Here is a 17,123-nt window from a genome sequence, read left to right on the forward strand (position 1 = left end):
CCTAACCTCTCTCATTCTCTCGTAGTCAAAAAATCGCCAAAAAGCCATAATCGAAGCCATGGTTGTCTTTCATCTCTCTCTCTCTATCTTTTATCTAAGAAATTAGAATTGTCATTAAATTCTAATTTAAAACCCAATATCGCCATTTGAGTATCTTTTAGAAACCACTAATAGTGTATGATTTAAATTGGGAACCTATTGGAGGTGTTGGGTTCTAAATTTGAATCCAACACTAGTAGTTTCCAAATCATAACCTAACAACAATTAACAACAATGATTGGAACCTATACAAAAGAAAGATAGATTACCTCATCCATAACTAATTGTATTCTTTGGTGACAAAAATTATGCAGCAAGTCCATCAATTGTACTTTTTTTCTCCTTAATTTTTATATATATATATATTTTTTCTCTTTCTTTCACTTTTGAATCATATCATAAATCAATGCCAAACTAATTTTTAAATCCCATCAAGATTTGAAAGGGTTTCAACTCTTGCTAAAAAAAAGGGAGAAAGAGAGAGAATAGTAAGGGAAAGAAAGAGAGAAAGACTAAAAAGAAATAGCGATGAAATTAATACCATTTACAGAGATAGAATGAGTTCTTAAACATCGAAAAAAAAGAAAGATGTGAAAGAAAAAGTGCGAACAAAGAAGAGAAAGAAAGATGAAATATGAAATTCAAATATAAATAATCAAACACCACCAAAATTAGAATTTACATGAAAAATGATCATTTTTTATGAAAAATATGGCCAATCAAACAGGCCTAAGGGTAAAATAATTAGTTTTGGTGATAAATGAATAAGAGGGGAGTCTTATGTTATCTTTAAAAACACAGGGATAGTTGGTGTATTTTAACTAAACCTCAAGGATTGTTTGTGAAACTTACCCAAAAAAACAAAAAATGAAACCAAAAACAAGTTGGGCATACAAAAGCAGAAGAAGAAGAAGAAGAAGAAGAAGAAGAAGAAGAAGAAGAAGATCGAGTGATTAAAGTTCTGATTAAACGAACATTTATACTGGGATTTTCAGCTTGAATTCAGAAAAGCATGAATCGAGTATATCCACTTTCTTCTTGGCCACAATGGGTAAAAAGAAACAAAGATGGATAGACTGCAACATCAAGCTCCAACTATGACCAAAAAGACATGCTACAGAGAGCACAAGTTAAAAAATGAATCATCTCCGTGAACTATGTTCTTCAGAAGTCTGCAATATTTACAAAATGGTGAAAAACAGATCATCCGTGTTGTGGTATCGCGACAATCATTCAAACAGAGGCTAGAAGCCAAAACATCACGTAAGAAGATACCGCGAGGAGGAACCAGGAGACGAAGGCCAAAGCTACAGAGAGTCTGAACATACTGCATGCGAGTTGCTTCTGGTCATCATGGCAGAGACTGGTGTCTCTTGTCAACAGTATTATCACTCCAGCCGATGAGCTTGCAGCTGCAAGCGATAGAATAGCCGTCACCTGCCATTCCAATTACTCGGGTAAGTTCACATCGTTGGTAACAGCATCTTTCAAGATTTCTAGACAACATTTTGAGTCTCAGATGAACGAGAAGAATTGAAACTATTACTCCTAAAAGCACAATGTAGCTACCAATGTTAATGAGCAGAGCATCAACAACTTAACACGCAAATTTTCAGGGAGGCCCCATGAAAAGGGGGCTGCCCAAGCATGATGCTCAGAACAGGGAATTCTGGATTATGGAAGAATTCACTTGTTGGGCACGTTTTTCTACTTTTATGGCATGTTTTAATACAAACCTTTTCAAAAATGGAAAAAAGAGGGTTATCTGATCACGGTTTCTAGAAAATAATGCAATAGGGAGCCCAAATGCCATGGGATATGGTTATTAGAGAATACCAATCTTGGCCTGATGATGTTCTAATCTGCAGGGGAAAACGACAAAAACATATTTCTTAATCCAAAAGCCAATTCGTTTAATTTCAAAATATTATTTGGAAATCGTCTCGGTAATAAGTTTCAGAATTATTTGCAAGCTACGGTGAATTGCGTGCGTGCTGTGTTAAATTGGGCCATGCAGAAAAATAGCATATATAAGACCTACTTTTGAACCCAAAAAATTAAGCCACACAAGGTGTTAGATACCAAGTCTATTACTCATGACACAAACCACACATATATATATGTGGTACTGATAATATTAGAGGAACAAACCACACAAGGTCACACATGATACAAAATAATTGACTCAGAAGTGGAACGTTTCTCCAGCCGGCAGAGGAGAGAGAGAGAGAGAGTATTTAGGCACGTGAAACAAAGTTCCAGTGTTTCTTTTTCTAATCCAATGTGAATATATTGCTGTGCCACGGCTGACTTTGACCATAACTTCTACTGAAACAAAAGAACATAACAACTCAAGAACTTATGCACAGCTAGAGGCAGCCTGCTCAGGTTTCTAAACACTTCTTCTGCACTTGGCAGCTTGTAACTTTGCTTTAATATCATGGTTCTTAGCAATGAGATAACTCCACTGGGAAGACACATCACACATGCACTTACAAGGCTACATTTGTCCGAGAGCAGCAACCAAGACAGGATCAAGTGACTCCAGAGATGATACACTACACAAAATGAAAGATGTCTTGCACTTTTGTGGGGAACTAAAGGCTCAGGATTCATCTAGCCAAAAAATAGAAAGAAAGCTCAAGATTCATAATTTCCTATACAGGATGCTATATTTAAGCCTTTTATTGATTAATTGAGGTTCAAATGAGTCATCACAAGGAGCACCAAACAGATTTCCTTGTATTACTTGCCCACTGTTTCTGAAAAAGAGGGGCTTCTTCTATTGAGAGATAAGTGTTCCCTGCAGAAAAATTTGGCATCTTATTAACTAATTAACATAATCTAATAGAATGAGGCCACTTAGAGGTTTCCTTATGAACTTACTGTTTACAGCCCCAATCCTTTCCTAGCCTTTTGCAAACGGACTGACCAAATAATAAGCACTTTCAGGTCTTTCAAATTGTAAACATTAGTTTCTCACTCTATTAGCTCCTCTGGAAGTGTTTGATAAGCAAGCATGATTACACTAAATAAAAAAGACTACCTTAAGGGGGTTAACTTTGTACAGTAGGATAAAAGGGAACAAAAAAATATGCAACCTTGGACCTAACAAGAGTATATCATCCGAAAACTATCCTTCCCCAAACACAAAAATAAGAAGGATAAGATGAAACCTTTCAAATAAACAAAAAAATGATCCCCGAGAAAAAAAATAAAAAATTGAGCTATTCAAACTCTGAAAACCCATTTCTTTCCCTCCATAAACTCCTAAAAAGCTCATAAAGGAAGGGTCAACCACATAGCTACTGATAGACAGGCAGTCTATAACACTCCAAAGACCACCAAAAAAAAAGAAAAAAAAAAATCATACTAACTGGTGTCTCATTCACTGGACCTCCAAAAGAGAAACGATAGAACTCACAAAGCTGTAGCGCCATCAGGCGATGAAGGAGGTGAGTCACAATCTCACAGTTGCCCTCACAGAATCCCACTAGTGCTAACAGAAGCTGTCCTCACCCCAAAGAAATAAAAGGCAACTCTGAGGGGCACGCTAGTTTTTCACACAGCTTTCCAACAAAAGTTCAACTCCCCTTGTTGCTAAGGCATTACAAGAATATAAGATGGTGGAAGTCCCCACCTCCCTCTTCATGATAGGAACAATGCCTGACTGCCCTCCTCTCTCCAGACAAAGTGTTATCATAGAGCAAATGAAAAAAAAAAAAAAAAAAGGTAGACAATGAATCTACTTTCTAGTCCTGAAATTTTGCATCTACAACTAGGATGTCATACCACCCAAAAGAAAGAATGTAAAAGGCACTTAGCCACAACCACCTCACTTGTAGTTAGCAATAGAAAAGCAAAATGAGGTCAACAAACTACTGACACAACAGACAGTGGCTGCAACACCTAACTAACCAGAATGTGATTCTAGAATTGTCCTTGTCTTAGAAAGCATTTCTTATAAAAATCCTCTCAACCCCTCATAATTGGTCTCCAAAGACTAACACCATCAAGAGAATTGATCTTACTAGTAGACCAACCACTTGACATGTCACTTGTCACTAACACTCTCCTCCACATAGACTCATGATCAGCTTTCCAGAGCCATTTATCCAGAAGCAAATTGTTGAGAAGATCCAATTATTTTTAAATCCACAACCTGCGCTTCCCTGAAGGAAGCCCTTTTGTCTTATCCAGTCTCTTTATGCATAAGAGAGTTGTAAACAATTATAGTGATAGGGAGATTTTGATTTTTGAGCTTAAAATAAAATTTAGATTAGGTTTTATCTTGTCTTGCTTTGATTTATCAATAGTTGTTTAGATGATAGAATTTTATTTGAATTTTATTTAGATAGAGTTATGTTTGATATTAGAGATTATAATCATATTGTGAATTTGTGATTAGTTGTTATCTTTATATAGGTTATTTTAATTGCCTATAAATAGGCAATATAATGTGACGTTTTATTCAGACATGATAACAGAATAAACCTCAAACCCCATAACCCACCCAAGGCTATCTGGCCCCTAAAACACAAGAATAAGAGCCTCCAAAACTAAGACATAATTACAAGACATAGGATAATCCTATCTTACTGCTCTGGAGCTCTTACAGAAATCCTTCTGGATGCCATTAACTAAGAAAGAAAACAGTTTAGAGGAAATGCTTAAGCCAACCTTGTCCCTCTACTTTTTACCAAAACCATCCTTTCAAAATAAGCAAAAGAGACCTTGAATTTATGTGATCAGAAGCTTTTTCAGTATCATCAGTATCATTGATAGTCATTTCTCAGCTTAGAGTCTAAACATCCATTAGCCACAAGGACAAAATTCAAAATTTGTCAGCCACTCACAAAGGCATTCTGAAGAATACAAAACAACACAACTAAACTTTGGCCAACAACTTGTAAACACCGTTCACTAAACTAATTGGCCTTTTAGGCCAACAGTGCTCCCTTTTGGAATCAGAGCCAAGGACGATAGCATTCAAGTTCTTACAACTCCGATGCTCATAAAAAGCATGACATCTGGACCCACAGCACTCCAGGAATGCTAAAACAATACCAAGGAGAACTCATCCAGACTTGGGCCCTTCTCAAAATTTAAACTACCCAAAGCTCCAAGCAACTCCTTTGGACAAGGTTTTTCCAATCACTCCTGTAACACCAAATTGTCTTAAAGCATGACATCTGGACCCACAGCACTCCACGAATGCTAAAACAGTACCAAGGAGAGCTCATCCAGACTTGAGCCCTTCTCAAAATTTAAACTACCCAAAGCTCCAAGCAACTCCTTTGGACAAGGTTTCTCCAATCACTCCTGTAACACCAAATTGTCTTAAAGTTAGAAGATATTATCTCCATCCAATAAAGCTTCATATAGAATTCTATGATGCCTTGAGAAATCTCTTCTTCCTCACCAATCTATTTACCATCTATTGCAAGTCTGCTAATGAAATTTCTTTTTTTGTTTGTATTAGATATCTTGTCCAAAAAAAAAAAAAGGGTTTTTCTCCCCCACTTTAAAGTCAAGCCAGATTTCTACATCTAGCTTTTCTCCACTGCCAATACCAGCCTACAAACTTTCCCTTTTAGTCCTGCATAATGTTGGAACACCTTCAGACTCTGGTAACTCTCTCTAAGCTCTTCTCTCAGCTGAAGCCTTCCCCACAACCTCCCTAGCACAATGTAGGGTATCATCCAAACCCGATTGCAGCACCTCCTCATCCTCTTGGCCAATCCTTTAAATGTTAGCCTGTTTCTTGGAGGACCCAAACAAAAGGTAACCCCTTTTCTTGTATTCATCCCCACAAATGTACCTGACCCTGCCAACCCTCCTGCCAAATGCCCATCCTGCAAGTGTATCTCTGACCCACCAAGGCAGCAGCACCTGCATCAGGAGACTCTCCACCGCGCAAATTTTTGAGTTTGAAGACCATGTGCTCTGCCATTTTAGGTTCTGGCAACTTCACTGAGGAAGACAATGGACCTTCCTTACTCTGGTCTGCCTTTTCTGACAACTTTGCTCTTGATCTGGACCATAGTTATCAGGAATGCCATACGTTCTGGGCAGTGGTACAGGAACAAATATGGGGTACATTAGTATTTGTAGAGATTTTGAGAATATTTAGCCAACTAATTATTCTGTTTCTTATTTTCTAACTTTCCTTTGTTGTAGAGTCAACCTATTTCCTAGTTTGAGTAGAGAGAATAAATCTCTTTCTCTCTCTCACAGCTAGCTGTAGGTTTCCTAGAGTAGTGTAGATATAATTTCCTAATTGCAGTGTACATATTAGGAAATCAGAAAGGAGTATGCTGTATATATATTCCGTTCACTGTGATGAATAAGATGCATTTTTCTCCCTAATATTTTCTGCAGTATTCAGACTTTGCGGGTTGGGGTAGGCTTAATTGGTTCATTATTTGGATCATGGTAGGTTTTGTAGTTGAACTTGGGTCAAAATTAGTTAGATTGATATTTTGCTATTATAGAAGATGGTTTGTTTTGTTTTATTTTGAATTTTGTATACGTTTTTGTACAACTCATTGTCATGTTCCTAGGACAATAGAGGGCAATATTGTAATAAAGATACAATACTTGTTAGGATTACAGTAGTATTACACATGGGTGGTTGTATTGCACATGGGTGCAATGGCTGTGAGGCTATAAATAAGCCATTGCTGTAGGAGAAGAATCATGTTTAAATTGATAATTGAAATCTCTCATTTCCCTCTCTTGAATTCTCTCAATCTCCCTCTAATTTCTCTCTAATCACGTCTAATCACTCTTGTTCTTTCCCTCTCTGTTATGTTCTTCCCTAACTTCCCCCATATCTCTTCCGATCTAACTTCCCCAATTCCTCCCCAATTACCTCTTAAACCTGTTATGAACCCTAGGTTTATGACAATTGGTATCAGAGCATCATTCCTCAACAGTGTTGATTCATTTCCGACAGAAAACGTGGCTGTTGTCCGACTTGCTGTCCCACACAAGGACTCTCAGAATTGGATTCTGATGCAAGGAGGATTGATTCTGGAAATTTGATGCAAGGAGGATTGATTCTCGGAATTTGAAGGCTACTACGGAAACTGGAAGCGGCAGTGATTCCGACAACCCCTGGCAGTAAGTCTGAGAAGAAGGCGCGACTGTAGGCAGGCCAGAGGTATTGAATTTCAGGAGAATTGAAGCCGAGCCGACCAATCCTAGGCTATCGCGATTTCGAAGGTAAAACCAGAACGGCGATCTCAGTCGTGAGTCCAGAGCTAGTTCGTTGCATGTGAAAGGGCGACTGCTGTGAGGCAATTTCGAACGAAAATTCCGGTAAATATTATTCAAAATTGTAAGGCGAGCATGTGAGTCAGACGAGGAAGGGGTGTCGCTGCCGTTGTCAATTGCGGTCGGTGATTGGGTGCGCGATTCTCTTAGGCTGGTGGGAGGCGATTGTTGCTTGGAAATTTTGGGGCACTCCTATTCGACTTTTGAAGACGAAGACGGCCAGCGATTGTAATTTCGGATTCCGGCAAATTTCAGTGATTCCGGTGAAGTGATTGAACAGTGAGATTGACTATCCTAGAACGCGAAACAGGAGGATTGGCGTCCGGCTTGAGAAATTCGAAGAGTGTTGACCAAGCAAGGAAGGCGAGCTGCAGGTGGAGCAGACTGAATTCAGGCGAATTCAGTTTCACTGATTCTGGCGGAGGTGGTTTCTCAGCTATCGATCCTCGAGGCAATCGATTTTCCACCAACAATCAGAAATTCTGATGGCAAATGATATCGGGATGAAGCACAAGGAATCGCGATGGAAGCAAGTGTCGGCAACGATGATGGAGAGGCAAAACAGCATGGGATCTATAAAATTGGCAGTGGAAAAGAAGTTAAGACAGTGTTGCCGATCTGTTGCAAGAGGAGATCAAGCACAGGCGTGAAATTGTGGATGAATTCAGAAATTGGATGATGGACCAATGAATGATAATGTTCGCCAAACAGAATCAGGTTAGACTACCTGCTTGTGGGCTTTCCAAAGATATTCGGATCCCATTATTATAGAGAAACTACCAGATCCTACAACTAATCCCTACTCTCCTTCAAGAACTGGATCAGATCCTATTCCAGTTGGTAACCCTTACTTTACTCATCCTTGGAACCGGAACTCCATTGATAAATCTCAGAGTCCAATGCAGGGTGACAGAACTCTTGTTTCGGAATGGGATGTTGGAATATCTAAGGCAGAAAATGATAATAAGAAGGACGTGGTTAAGGAAGTATTACTTCCTCAGGAGTTCCCTAAAATACAGGAGCCTAAGGAGGGGTCAAAATTGTGGGAAAATGATTCATTGCCTACTTTAGATTTTGGGCTGAAGAAGAAGTACTCTGATTTAGGGAGCAATGATAAGAAGGATGACTGCATTATCGGGAATAATTTTGGCGGTGAAAAGCATAATCTCAAGGAAAACTGTAACGACCAGGTTGCTAGGGCAGCAGATCCAAAGGGACCAACTGATCTTTTCGAAGGAGAAGCTCATGTAGAGGGACATTCCGGCAAACACAAAGAAAACGGAGTTGTTGAATTGTTTGCATGGAATCAGGAGGTTCCAATCGAAAATTCAGTCTATATTAAGGAAGTTGGTGCTGGAACTGAAATAAACTTATCAAGGGTAACTCTGGATCTTGAAGAAGAAAGGAGATGGGATAAGGAGATCCGGGTAGACCACATTTTACAAGAGCAGGAGGCTGAAGATTTGGTTGAGAATCAGTCTATAAATCGGATTGGGGATGGGAACTGCTGTGAAGATGGCTTCCATGCAGCTGATATGCCAGTCAGGGATATTGTTCCATTGGATAATCGGATTATAAATCATGTTTGGGATGAAGGTAGTGATGAAGGCCTGGTTTCAGCCATTGAGGAACCTGTGGGACTTTCTCGTCACTTTCTATGCAACCAGTATGTCCGGACAGCAAGGGCAAGGAAATTTGAGTCCCTTACTATTGCTGGAAATGGTATGTTTGGAGGTATGTCCTTAGCTGAGATATCTTCTAATGTTGTGAAGGTGTGTGGATTTGAAAAGGAAGTATGGGGACTTGTAATTGAAGGACAGCTACAGAAAAGAATTGATTCAAGCTGTATGGTCGGAAATGAGGCTTTGCATAAGTTGGACCATGCCAATTCTCAAGGAGGGTTACAGTGTTTTGTACCGATAAAGCAAAATACTGTTTCGGAAATGCAAGAGAGTATGGCTTCAGCAAATAAATTCCTAACAAGATTTCAGCCAAGGAAAAGGGCTAAGGAAGCCAAGAGTTTTGCGGTGGAGAACAAAGCTCCTGCTGCTCTATTCATTCTTGCTACAACCAGCTGCTTAGAATTTCTGTCACCTCTATTGAAGGGAGGATTGGGAACTGGAGTTTGTGCTGCAGCAACTCCTAGATCTGACACTTCTACATTGCTGCATGTAAAGGTGTTTGCGGATATTGCTGCGAAGGGTGATGAAATATTCAAGGACATGAGAACCACTGCAAATTTGCTATGCATACAGAGGTTTTTCAAACCTTCTCCATCCAAGCTGTGGAAGAGAAGGAAAAAACATACTAGAAGCTGTGGAGGTTTAGCATTTCTTGGGGACAAGAAATGTTTCAAGGCGGGGGAATTGTCATGTTCCTAGGGAATATTGTAATAAAGAAAAAATACTTGTTAGGATTATAGTTGTATTACACATGGGTGCAATGGTTGTGAGGCTATAAATAAGCCACTGCTGTAAAATAAGAATAATATTTGAATTGATAATTGAAATCTCTCATTTCCCTCTCTTGAATTCTCTCAATCTCCCTCCAATTTCTCCCTAATCACGTCTAATCACTCTCGTTCTTTCCCTCATGCAATGAAAAACCCTATGCAAATGAAGCCAGTTTGAATATAATTCAAAATCTAATAGAACATACAAAAAAGTGAGGTAGGGACCCTTTCTTTTATCTAATTTTCTTTGAAAAAAACTTTTTAGCTTTAAGTCTCTTCCCTAGTTTTAAATTGTTCTATTTGAATTTATGCACTGCTTAGGATCCCAATTCTCTGGGATTAGGATTGTGTTCCTGGGAAATAGGGATGCAAAAGAACTACAATCCATAACACAATCCAGATTGTGGTTCCAGGGGGAGGAGTGAACCCAATAACTACAATCTTGACCCAAAGTGGCAAAGCAAATAACACCTCACCTATCTTTATTATAACCAACATCAGAATGGAGTTTTAATGGAGTTTTCCTGGCCCTCTAACAAGAAGATGAGCCCACCGGAAGTGCTTCCTTTGCCATCTCCTCATCCAGGCCTTCAAAGCCCCTGTAGAAGTCACTAATAGTTTTCAACACCTCCTTCCCACAGGTGTGTTAGCAGACTTGGGATTTTGACCCACACTCCTTCTTCTTATCCTTCATAGCTACAACCTCCAATCAGTGACCACCACTCTAAAACTAAGCAGTGATTTTCAAAGTTCCAGTTCCAAGCTTTGACCATAACAAACTCCTCTGACATGAAGGAGAATAAATAGAAAGCCCCACAAAGACCTCTCACCCCCAGGGTGTGGGAAGTTTCCAGCTCCTAGAAGCCCAAACCTTGAGATCCTCAACACCTCAATAAGGTCCTTTCTATCCTCCCCATGAACAAATTAGGGTTTTTCTAAAGAATATTTCAATCTTGAAGTAGGAAGTGGGATCAGCGATGAACCCACCCCCTCCATCAAGAACCTTCAAATCAGAATTTGGCAGCCTTGCCACTTAAAAGGCATGAAATACCTGGTTTTAGACTGATTTGAGAGTCAGCCAACACAAAATTACTAAATGTGGAAGCTACCTCTCTACTGCCTCCAACTCTGGAAAGGAAAATGGTATATTGAAGATACATGAGATACTGAGAAAGAAAAAGGGGCATTAGAGCAGAATCTTGGATTGCCCCACTGTTGAGGTTGCATTCATTTATAGAACTTTATGAACATGAGAGAGAAGCAAACCATAAAAAACTACAATTGGCAATTTCTTTTTTGAGTGACATGGATTTATGCAAATAATACTTTAATAGTCTTTATGGGCATACATAACTTTCATCCTCGGTGTACTGTGACACCACCCATGCATGTAGCTAAGATTAGGATTACATGGAAGTTCAAAAGAAAATCACTTACCCAATCGCCAACAACAAAAAGGCTCACCAAAACATGACTACGAAGGTCTCTTTTTAGCCTTAGAGCATGTATATCAAGGCATGCAAGTCCAAAACTCCACAAGACTTGAAGCCCCATAGAAGCAATCAAATAACTGAAACCCAGAAATATACAATCGTGAGAATATGCATCACAAAATGGAACTGATGGACCACTTTAACTTGCTAAATAGAACATCATCGAGAAAGGAAAGCTTTGCTATTACAGATTAGCAAGAACACGGTGATTATTAATTAAAGTATCGCAAGAGAAGTATAGCTCATCAGGCACTTGAACACTTGACACAGTATGTAAGCAAACAGGCATAATCAATATAAATTAAAAATAGCAACTAAGGCCCAGTTTAGTAGTGCTTCCATTTTCATTCTTTCGGAAACAAAAACAAGATATGCTGTTTGATTGCTTTTTTTGATTTTAAAGATTTTGCAATGGAAACTTTTGGGAAAAATAAAAACAACAAAAAGTGTTCTCATTTCATTTTCAGTTTCCTCCCCACTTAACCTCCCCATCCCTAGCGACTCACTGGGTGTCTAGGAGTTGCTGACAGCTTCCAAATGACTGTAGAAGCCCCCATGATGATAATCAGTGGAGTGGAGTCACCGAAGTCAGGCAACTCAACTAGCAATAAGAAGGACAAGGGAAAGAAGGAAAAAGAACAAAAAATTAAAAACAAAGTTATCAACTAACAAGTTTTTATTTTTTTCAAATGAAAACAAAAATTAAACACAAAAAGGTGAAAACCATAACTGATAAACTGAAGATGGGAGCTTTTTCAAATGGCTCCTAACTAATTGAAAAGTTCAACCTATTATAGGGCTGTAACTTACTCATATCCACAATACACGCCCTCATGTGGTCTAACTCCCATGTGTATACTAATCAAGTGCAAGTACTATAGCTAATTTCTAAGCCCAATTCATCGAAAAACTTTGAGCTATTTGAGATACATAAATTATTTGTATCCTTAAGTTGCATGTGCATTCAAACATGCAATTCCAGAAACCAAAAATTTCTCCCTTCAATAGAAAAATAAAATAATTTTTCTCCTAAATTTTATGAGCCAAACAATTATGTGAAAATTAGGTGGCAAAGCCAATATGATGTCTTACAAAGTTTTCTACGAACTTTTAGTGAAGAAGCAAAAATTTAAATGAATATAACCACATATATTAGGGAATAAAAGAACAGTGTAAGAATCAACAACAGGGTAACTATGGGGATGGTACCCCTTTACCCTCCTTGAACCATTGCAAAGGGGAGCCTAATGCAACGGGAACATCCTTTTTAGGCCATAGTATGGGAACTTAAAATAGTCCAAATTTGGTCAATTGCTTTCAATGGCAAAGTTAACGAGAGTTAGTGGGAAGAGACTACATAAAGTAGAACCTAACAAAGATGCATAACATTACTTGTACAAAATGTCTTTTCATGAGAAGGGAAACTCAAAAGATTTGTAGGTGAATAAATAGAGTAGCAATAACTCTATAAGCAAAGTCACAATAAAAGGCATCCCCAAAGGACAAGGCACCTCATTTACGAGGGGCAAGGAAGGCTTGTTTTTGCACACAACCTTACCCTTACCTTTTTTGCAAAAAGGCTTTTTATACATCTCAAACCTAAGCCCTTGCAATCACAAGGAACAACCTTAACTTTGCTACCAACACTTGGCCCTAAGCAAAATCACTACAAAGTGTGTGTGTGTATTTGTACAGTTCATTGACAAATTCCTTTGTGAAGGCCCTTGTTTAACCTATTTAACTCATAGATTGAATTTATTTGATGATAAAAATGTTGGAACAAGTGGGATTAAAAGACAAAAAAAAGCTAAATTTGAAATGATTTCTCTTGATATAATTCAAAAGGAAAAGTCACTTAACCCCTTGACCTCTTCTCTCTAAAAAGACATTAAGTAAGCAAGTAGATCAAAGTTAGAATCGGAGGGTAAGATTTCTAATTGTATTATAGCTTTTCATTTCCTACTTCTTATTGATGATAAAGCCAAATTTCTAAAATTTACAACAATTAGGATTGATGATAAAGTGTCAAACTTTAAGAGATTACATCTACTAGGATTAATTATAAAGCTAGATTTGAAGAGATAGGAATGAAGAGGTTGATTGGGACTCTTCTTATTAAGTCTATAAATACCTCGGTTCTCCTCAATCCTTTTCTTTAGTTTTTGGATATTTTTCTGAGATCTTTAAGAGCTTCTAATCTTTCTGGGACCAGATAGTGAAACTTCTCTCTTGATTAATAAATGGTTTGCTCCCATTTATCTTTAATGTTGAGATACTGAACTTAATTTTTTTTTCTTTCTAAGTAAATCAAGTGGATGCAATGTGTATTATAGCCAATGATTTTAAAAATAATTCATTACTTTTAATATTCGACCCAGCCTAAGCATGTTTACTCCACGAAGGTAAAAGAGGATTGAAGTAAGAGTACATGGAACTTCTTGCCATTGACAGCTTCCACATGGATAATAAACAAAGGGATTTAGGGGTTGAATTTATAAATACATAAGACGATGACTATAGTGTCAAGTAAAGAGACTCGCATAGGTGAACAAAGTGGGAAGGGGATATATTCCTTACCAGGATCATCAATCTTAATAGATTTCAAATAACTTCTCTCACCTTGTAGTTTCATATCCAGATAAGTCCTTCAAAGCATACCATATAAGCTATTCATTCTAAAAGAAATATGACACTCATTGAGTTATCAAATCCAAATCCATTAATTTGAATCACCTCAGCCCAAATGAAACTCAGACTTGCATCTTGGAAAGGAAGTGGAATCTTAATGCAACCAAATATGTAAGGGTTTGCTAATACCTGTTGCTTAGTCCAGCATTGGAATGATATGCCAACTATAGGACCTCTCTCTGCTCCAACCTTTCACATGACTATATTGAATTGTAATAATATTTCACAACAATCAACCATATTTTGATTTGTTTGTTCAATATATCATGAGAAAAAAAAATCCTAACGTTTGCTCACACCAAGTTTAGAAATGTAATGATGTTAAACTAAAATAAGATAACAAACACTGTGATACAGACAAATCACATTGTGATACACCAAGGGACGTGGGAAGGTTCGACCCCACAACCTCATGGTTGTCATGAGGTGTTGGTCATCATCTGAGCTACCCTCCCTTGGGGACACTCATCCTACATCATTAACATACTGCAAATGATCTTTCATTTCAATACAAAAACCTTTTTCTATCTACAGACAAAAAATAAAGATCTATATCCTATCCACCTATCATCCTTGACCATACTTTGTTATTGACATGCAGATAATACCATTATTAGAATCTTCAGCTACGACTGGCCAAGTAAGGCTTTGACCCAAGAAACAAATGATAGCATCTTTAGGTCACTAATACCCTAAATTTCAATAGCAACAACTTCAATTGAATCTCTACAAAAGACATCATTGTGAGAAACTGATTGATGTTAAACTTACTGTATCACCCGTTCCCCTCAATATGCAATGCATATGCTCACCCAAATTCAAAACTTGAAGCTGCAAAAAGATTTGAATTTAAGGCAAAGGTTGTGGTCTAATTATCACTTAATACTTTCTCACATAATCCTAACTTATTCATGATTCCAAAGAAAATGAAGAGAAAAAGGGGGCAAACTCCATGGCTGCACTAACCTTGCATGACTACTAAATAGGTATGATATCAGGATCCTTAACAGCCAAAACATTACATTTGGTCGAAGACTGTTTGAGAAAACATCTCTACCAGTGTAGCCAATTTACTTTCCGATTTGGAATTTTGAATTGTGGAGCTAGTTGAGACACCATAACAGCCTCAACTCTTCATGGACAACATCAATGTCAAAGCTTTTCTTTGATGCAGAGTACAGACACCAACACTATTCTTGGATCTAGGGAAAGAAAATGAATTGAAAGAAGGTAAAACATTTCTTTTCCTTATTCTGATTGGTTGGGAAAATGCGAGAAAAGAAAACAAGTATCATAAAAAAATCTATTTTTGTGGCTGGGTTACCCATAATGAAATGAATATGCATACAAAAGTAATTCCACTCCCTTTCATTTTTCTTTGCCCAAATCCAAGATAAGAGTCAAACCCAAACCCAAATACCCTCTTAAACAATCACTCCCCATATATAGCGTGCCTTGAAGTGAATCGATCATACATTGTTAATGAAACCCAGATCCCCACAACCACAAGAACCATCGGCTAAACAAAGTCACAAACCCCCACAAGCAGAAGAAGTAAAAACCCAGAAAAAGGAGAGAGAGAGAGAGAGAGAGAGAGAGAGAGAGAGGGAGTTAATGTTTAATACTGACCAGAAGGCAGTGGAGCTGGAGAAGCCAGAAGCAGAGGCCATAACTCCAATAGAAGCAGCAGCAAACAAACATTGCCCAATCCTCAAAATCAGCCCACTCACCTTCCCTGGACTCCCAAGCAAATCTTTCATCTCTGTCTCTCTCTCTCTTCTCTGAACTGAAAATACACAAATTTCCCTCTTTCGGTGTCTAATCTATCTCGCTCTCTAGAGGACACTTTTCTTCGTTTTCTGGGTCTTGTCACAAAAGAACAAAAGATTGGGATTCATCTGCCGCATAGTGCACACTTGTCTGCAGAATCTCGTTCTTCTGCCTTTGCCTTGCCAAGTCATTCTTTCTTTCTTTTCTACAGATAAATAAATAATTTATCAAAATTTATTTCTTTCTTGCTTGCTTTTGGGTATGGGTTTTCTGTTATTTTGTTTTCCCTCGCGGTTGCGGCCTTTGTCTGAACATTTTTAACAATTTTTAGGTGCTTCGATTGGATTTTTGGCACGTGGGGTTGGGGGTTGGGCCCACCGCTCTCGCTTTCTTGGCGTGCCCAAACGCTGTGTTGTTTTTATCATCGCGTCTATTTATCAGTAGTTATCCCTCGTATGATTTTCCCCAAACTCCGGGTTGTGCCCTCAATAACTAATTGCACTCTCTCTATCCATTCTATTTAGGGTTAATTATAAAAAAGCCATTCAACTTTAGTTGACTTCTTAATTTTAGGTTAATTTTTTTAATAATAACATTATATTTTCATTTTAATATTTTTATTAAAATAAAAATACGATATTATCATTAAAAACTTAAAAATTTAGTTCAAAATAAAAAATAAATAAAAAAACTCATTTAAAGTTCAATCTTTGCGTTGGTAATCAATTTTTTCCTTTATGAGTAAATTGTAATAAGGGCAGTTGAGCTTTAACATAATTATTATTATAGGGAGTATTTCATGTTTTAAAAATTACAATTACCTCCCTTACTGTTAAAAAAAATAAGTGAAGCAAGTCAAGTGACCATTTTACTTTTTATTCTCTTTTTTATATTTTTTAAATTACAATAATAATAATAATAACCATAAAACTCCAAAGCAAAGTGAAAGCCTTTAATCTGGACTCCAAAACCAAGCCCATATTTTCAACTCTTACGAGTTTTTTTTTCTTTCTATTAAAAAAATAAAATTTTAATTAAGTATTAATATGTTCATATTCTATTTCGTTAATTTATTAGATTTGAGGTATATTTTAATAAAAATTTAAATATTAAATAAGTTATTGCACTCTTATTCAATAGTCAATTTAATTATTATACTTTAAAAATAATTAAATAAATTATTATACATTTAAATACAAAAATAATTATATATATCTCCATTTTCTCCATCTTAATCTCTCTTCTCTTTTATTATTGTGATAATTTAATTCCATCAAAATTAAATTTATAGAGAAATATCCAATTATCTACGAATTCAATCTAACTTCATTGATATTAAGAAGAGTTTTTTCTCCAACAAGTAAGAAGGTCATAATCAGGGCCGGACCCTTCATAAGGCAATT

The 17,123-nt window shown here is 37.3% G+C and overlaps 2 protein-coding genes across 2 annotated transcripts; one reads left to right on the forward strand and one right to left on the reverse strand.

Moving 5' to 3' along the window:
* Positions 1–989: 989 nt before the first annotated feature.
* Positions 990–15,920, reverse strand: LOC127808608 (CASP-like protein 5B2). The gene is made up of 3 exons (XM_052347181.1): positions 15,580–15,920; positions 11,207–11,339; positions 990–1,476 (listed from the first exon to the last, which is right to left on the reverse strand). The coding sequence occupies exons 1-3, from the start codon at positions 15,708–15,710 to the stop codon at positions 1,273–1,275; spliced, it is 468 nt and encodes a 155-aa protein (XP_052203141.1). The 5' UTR covers positions 15,711–15,920; the 3' UTR covers positions 990–1,272.
* On the forward strand, positions 6,454–9,848 carry LOC127808599 (uncharacterized). Its single transcript, XM_052347174.1, has 2 exons — positions 6,454–8,034; positions 8,143–9,848. The coding sequence occupies exons 1-2, from the start codon at positions 8,004–8,006 to the stop codon at positions 9,696–9,698; spliced, it is 1,587 nt and encodes a 528-aa protein (XP_052203134.1). The 5' UTR covers positions 6,454–8,003; the 3' UTR covers positions 9,699–9,848.
* Positions 15,921–17,123: the final 1,203 nt, after the last annotated feature.

The sequence above is a fragment of the Diospyros lotus genome, chromosome 1, assembly GCF_014633365.1.
Source record: "Diospyros lotus cultivar Yz01 chromosome 1, ASM1463336v1, whole genome shotgun sequence".
Lineage (NCBI taxonomy): Eukaryota > Viridiplantae > Streptophyta > Magnoliopsida > Ericales > Ebenaceae > Diospyros > Diospyros lotus.

Excerpts from the sequence above, each read along its gene's own strand:
- LOC127808599 (XM_052347174.1), top strand. The coding sequence starts at position 8,004 with ATGAATGATAATGTTCGCCAAACAGAATCAG. Across the intron at positions 8,035-8,142 it reads TGTTCGCCAAACAGAATCAG|ATCCTATTCCAGTTGGTAAC; the intron begins GTTAGACTACCT and ends GAACTGGATCAG.
- LOC127808608 (XM_052347181.1), bottom strand. The coding sequence starts at position 15,710 with ATGAAAGATTTGCTTGGGAGTCCAGGGAAGGTGAGTGGGCTGATTTTG. Across the intron at positions 11,340-15,579 it reads TCCAGCTCCACTGCCTTCTG|TTATTTGATTGCTTCTATGG; the intron begins GTCAGTATTAAA and ends TCTGGGTTTCAG. Across the intron at positions 1,477-11,206 it reads TTTTTGTTGTTGGCGATTGG|GTGACGGCTATTCTATCGCT; the intron begins GTAAGTGATTTT and ends TTGGAATGGCAG.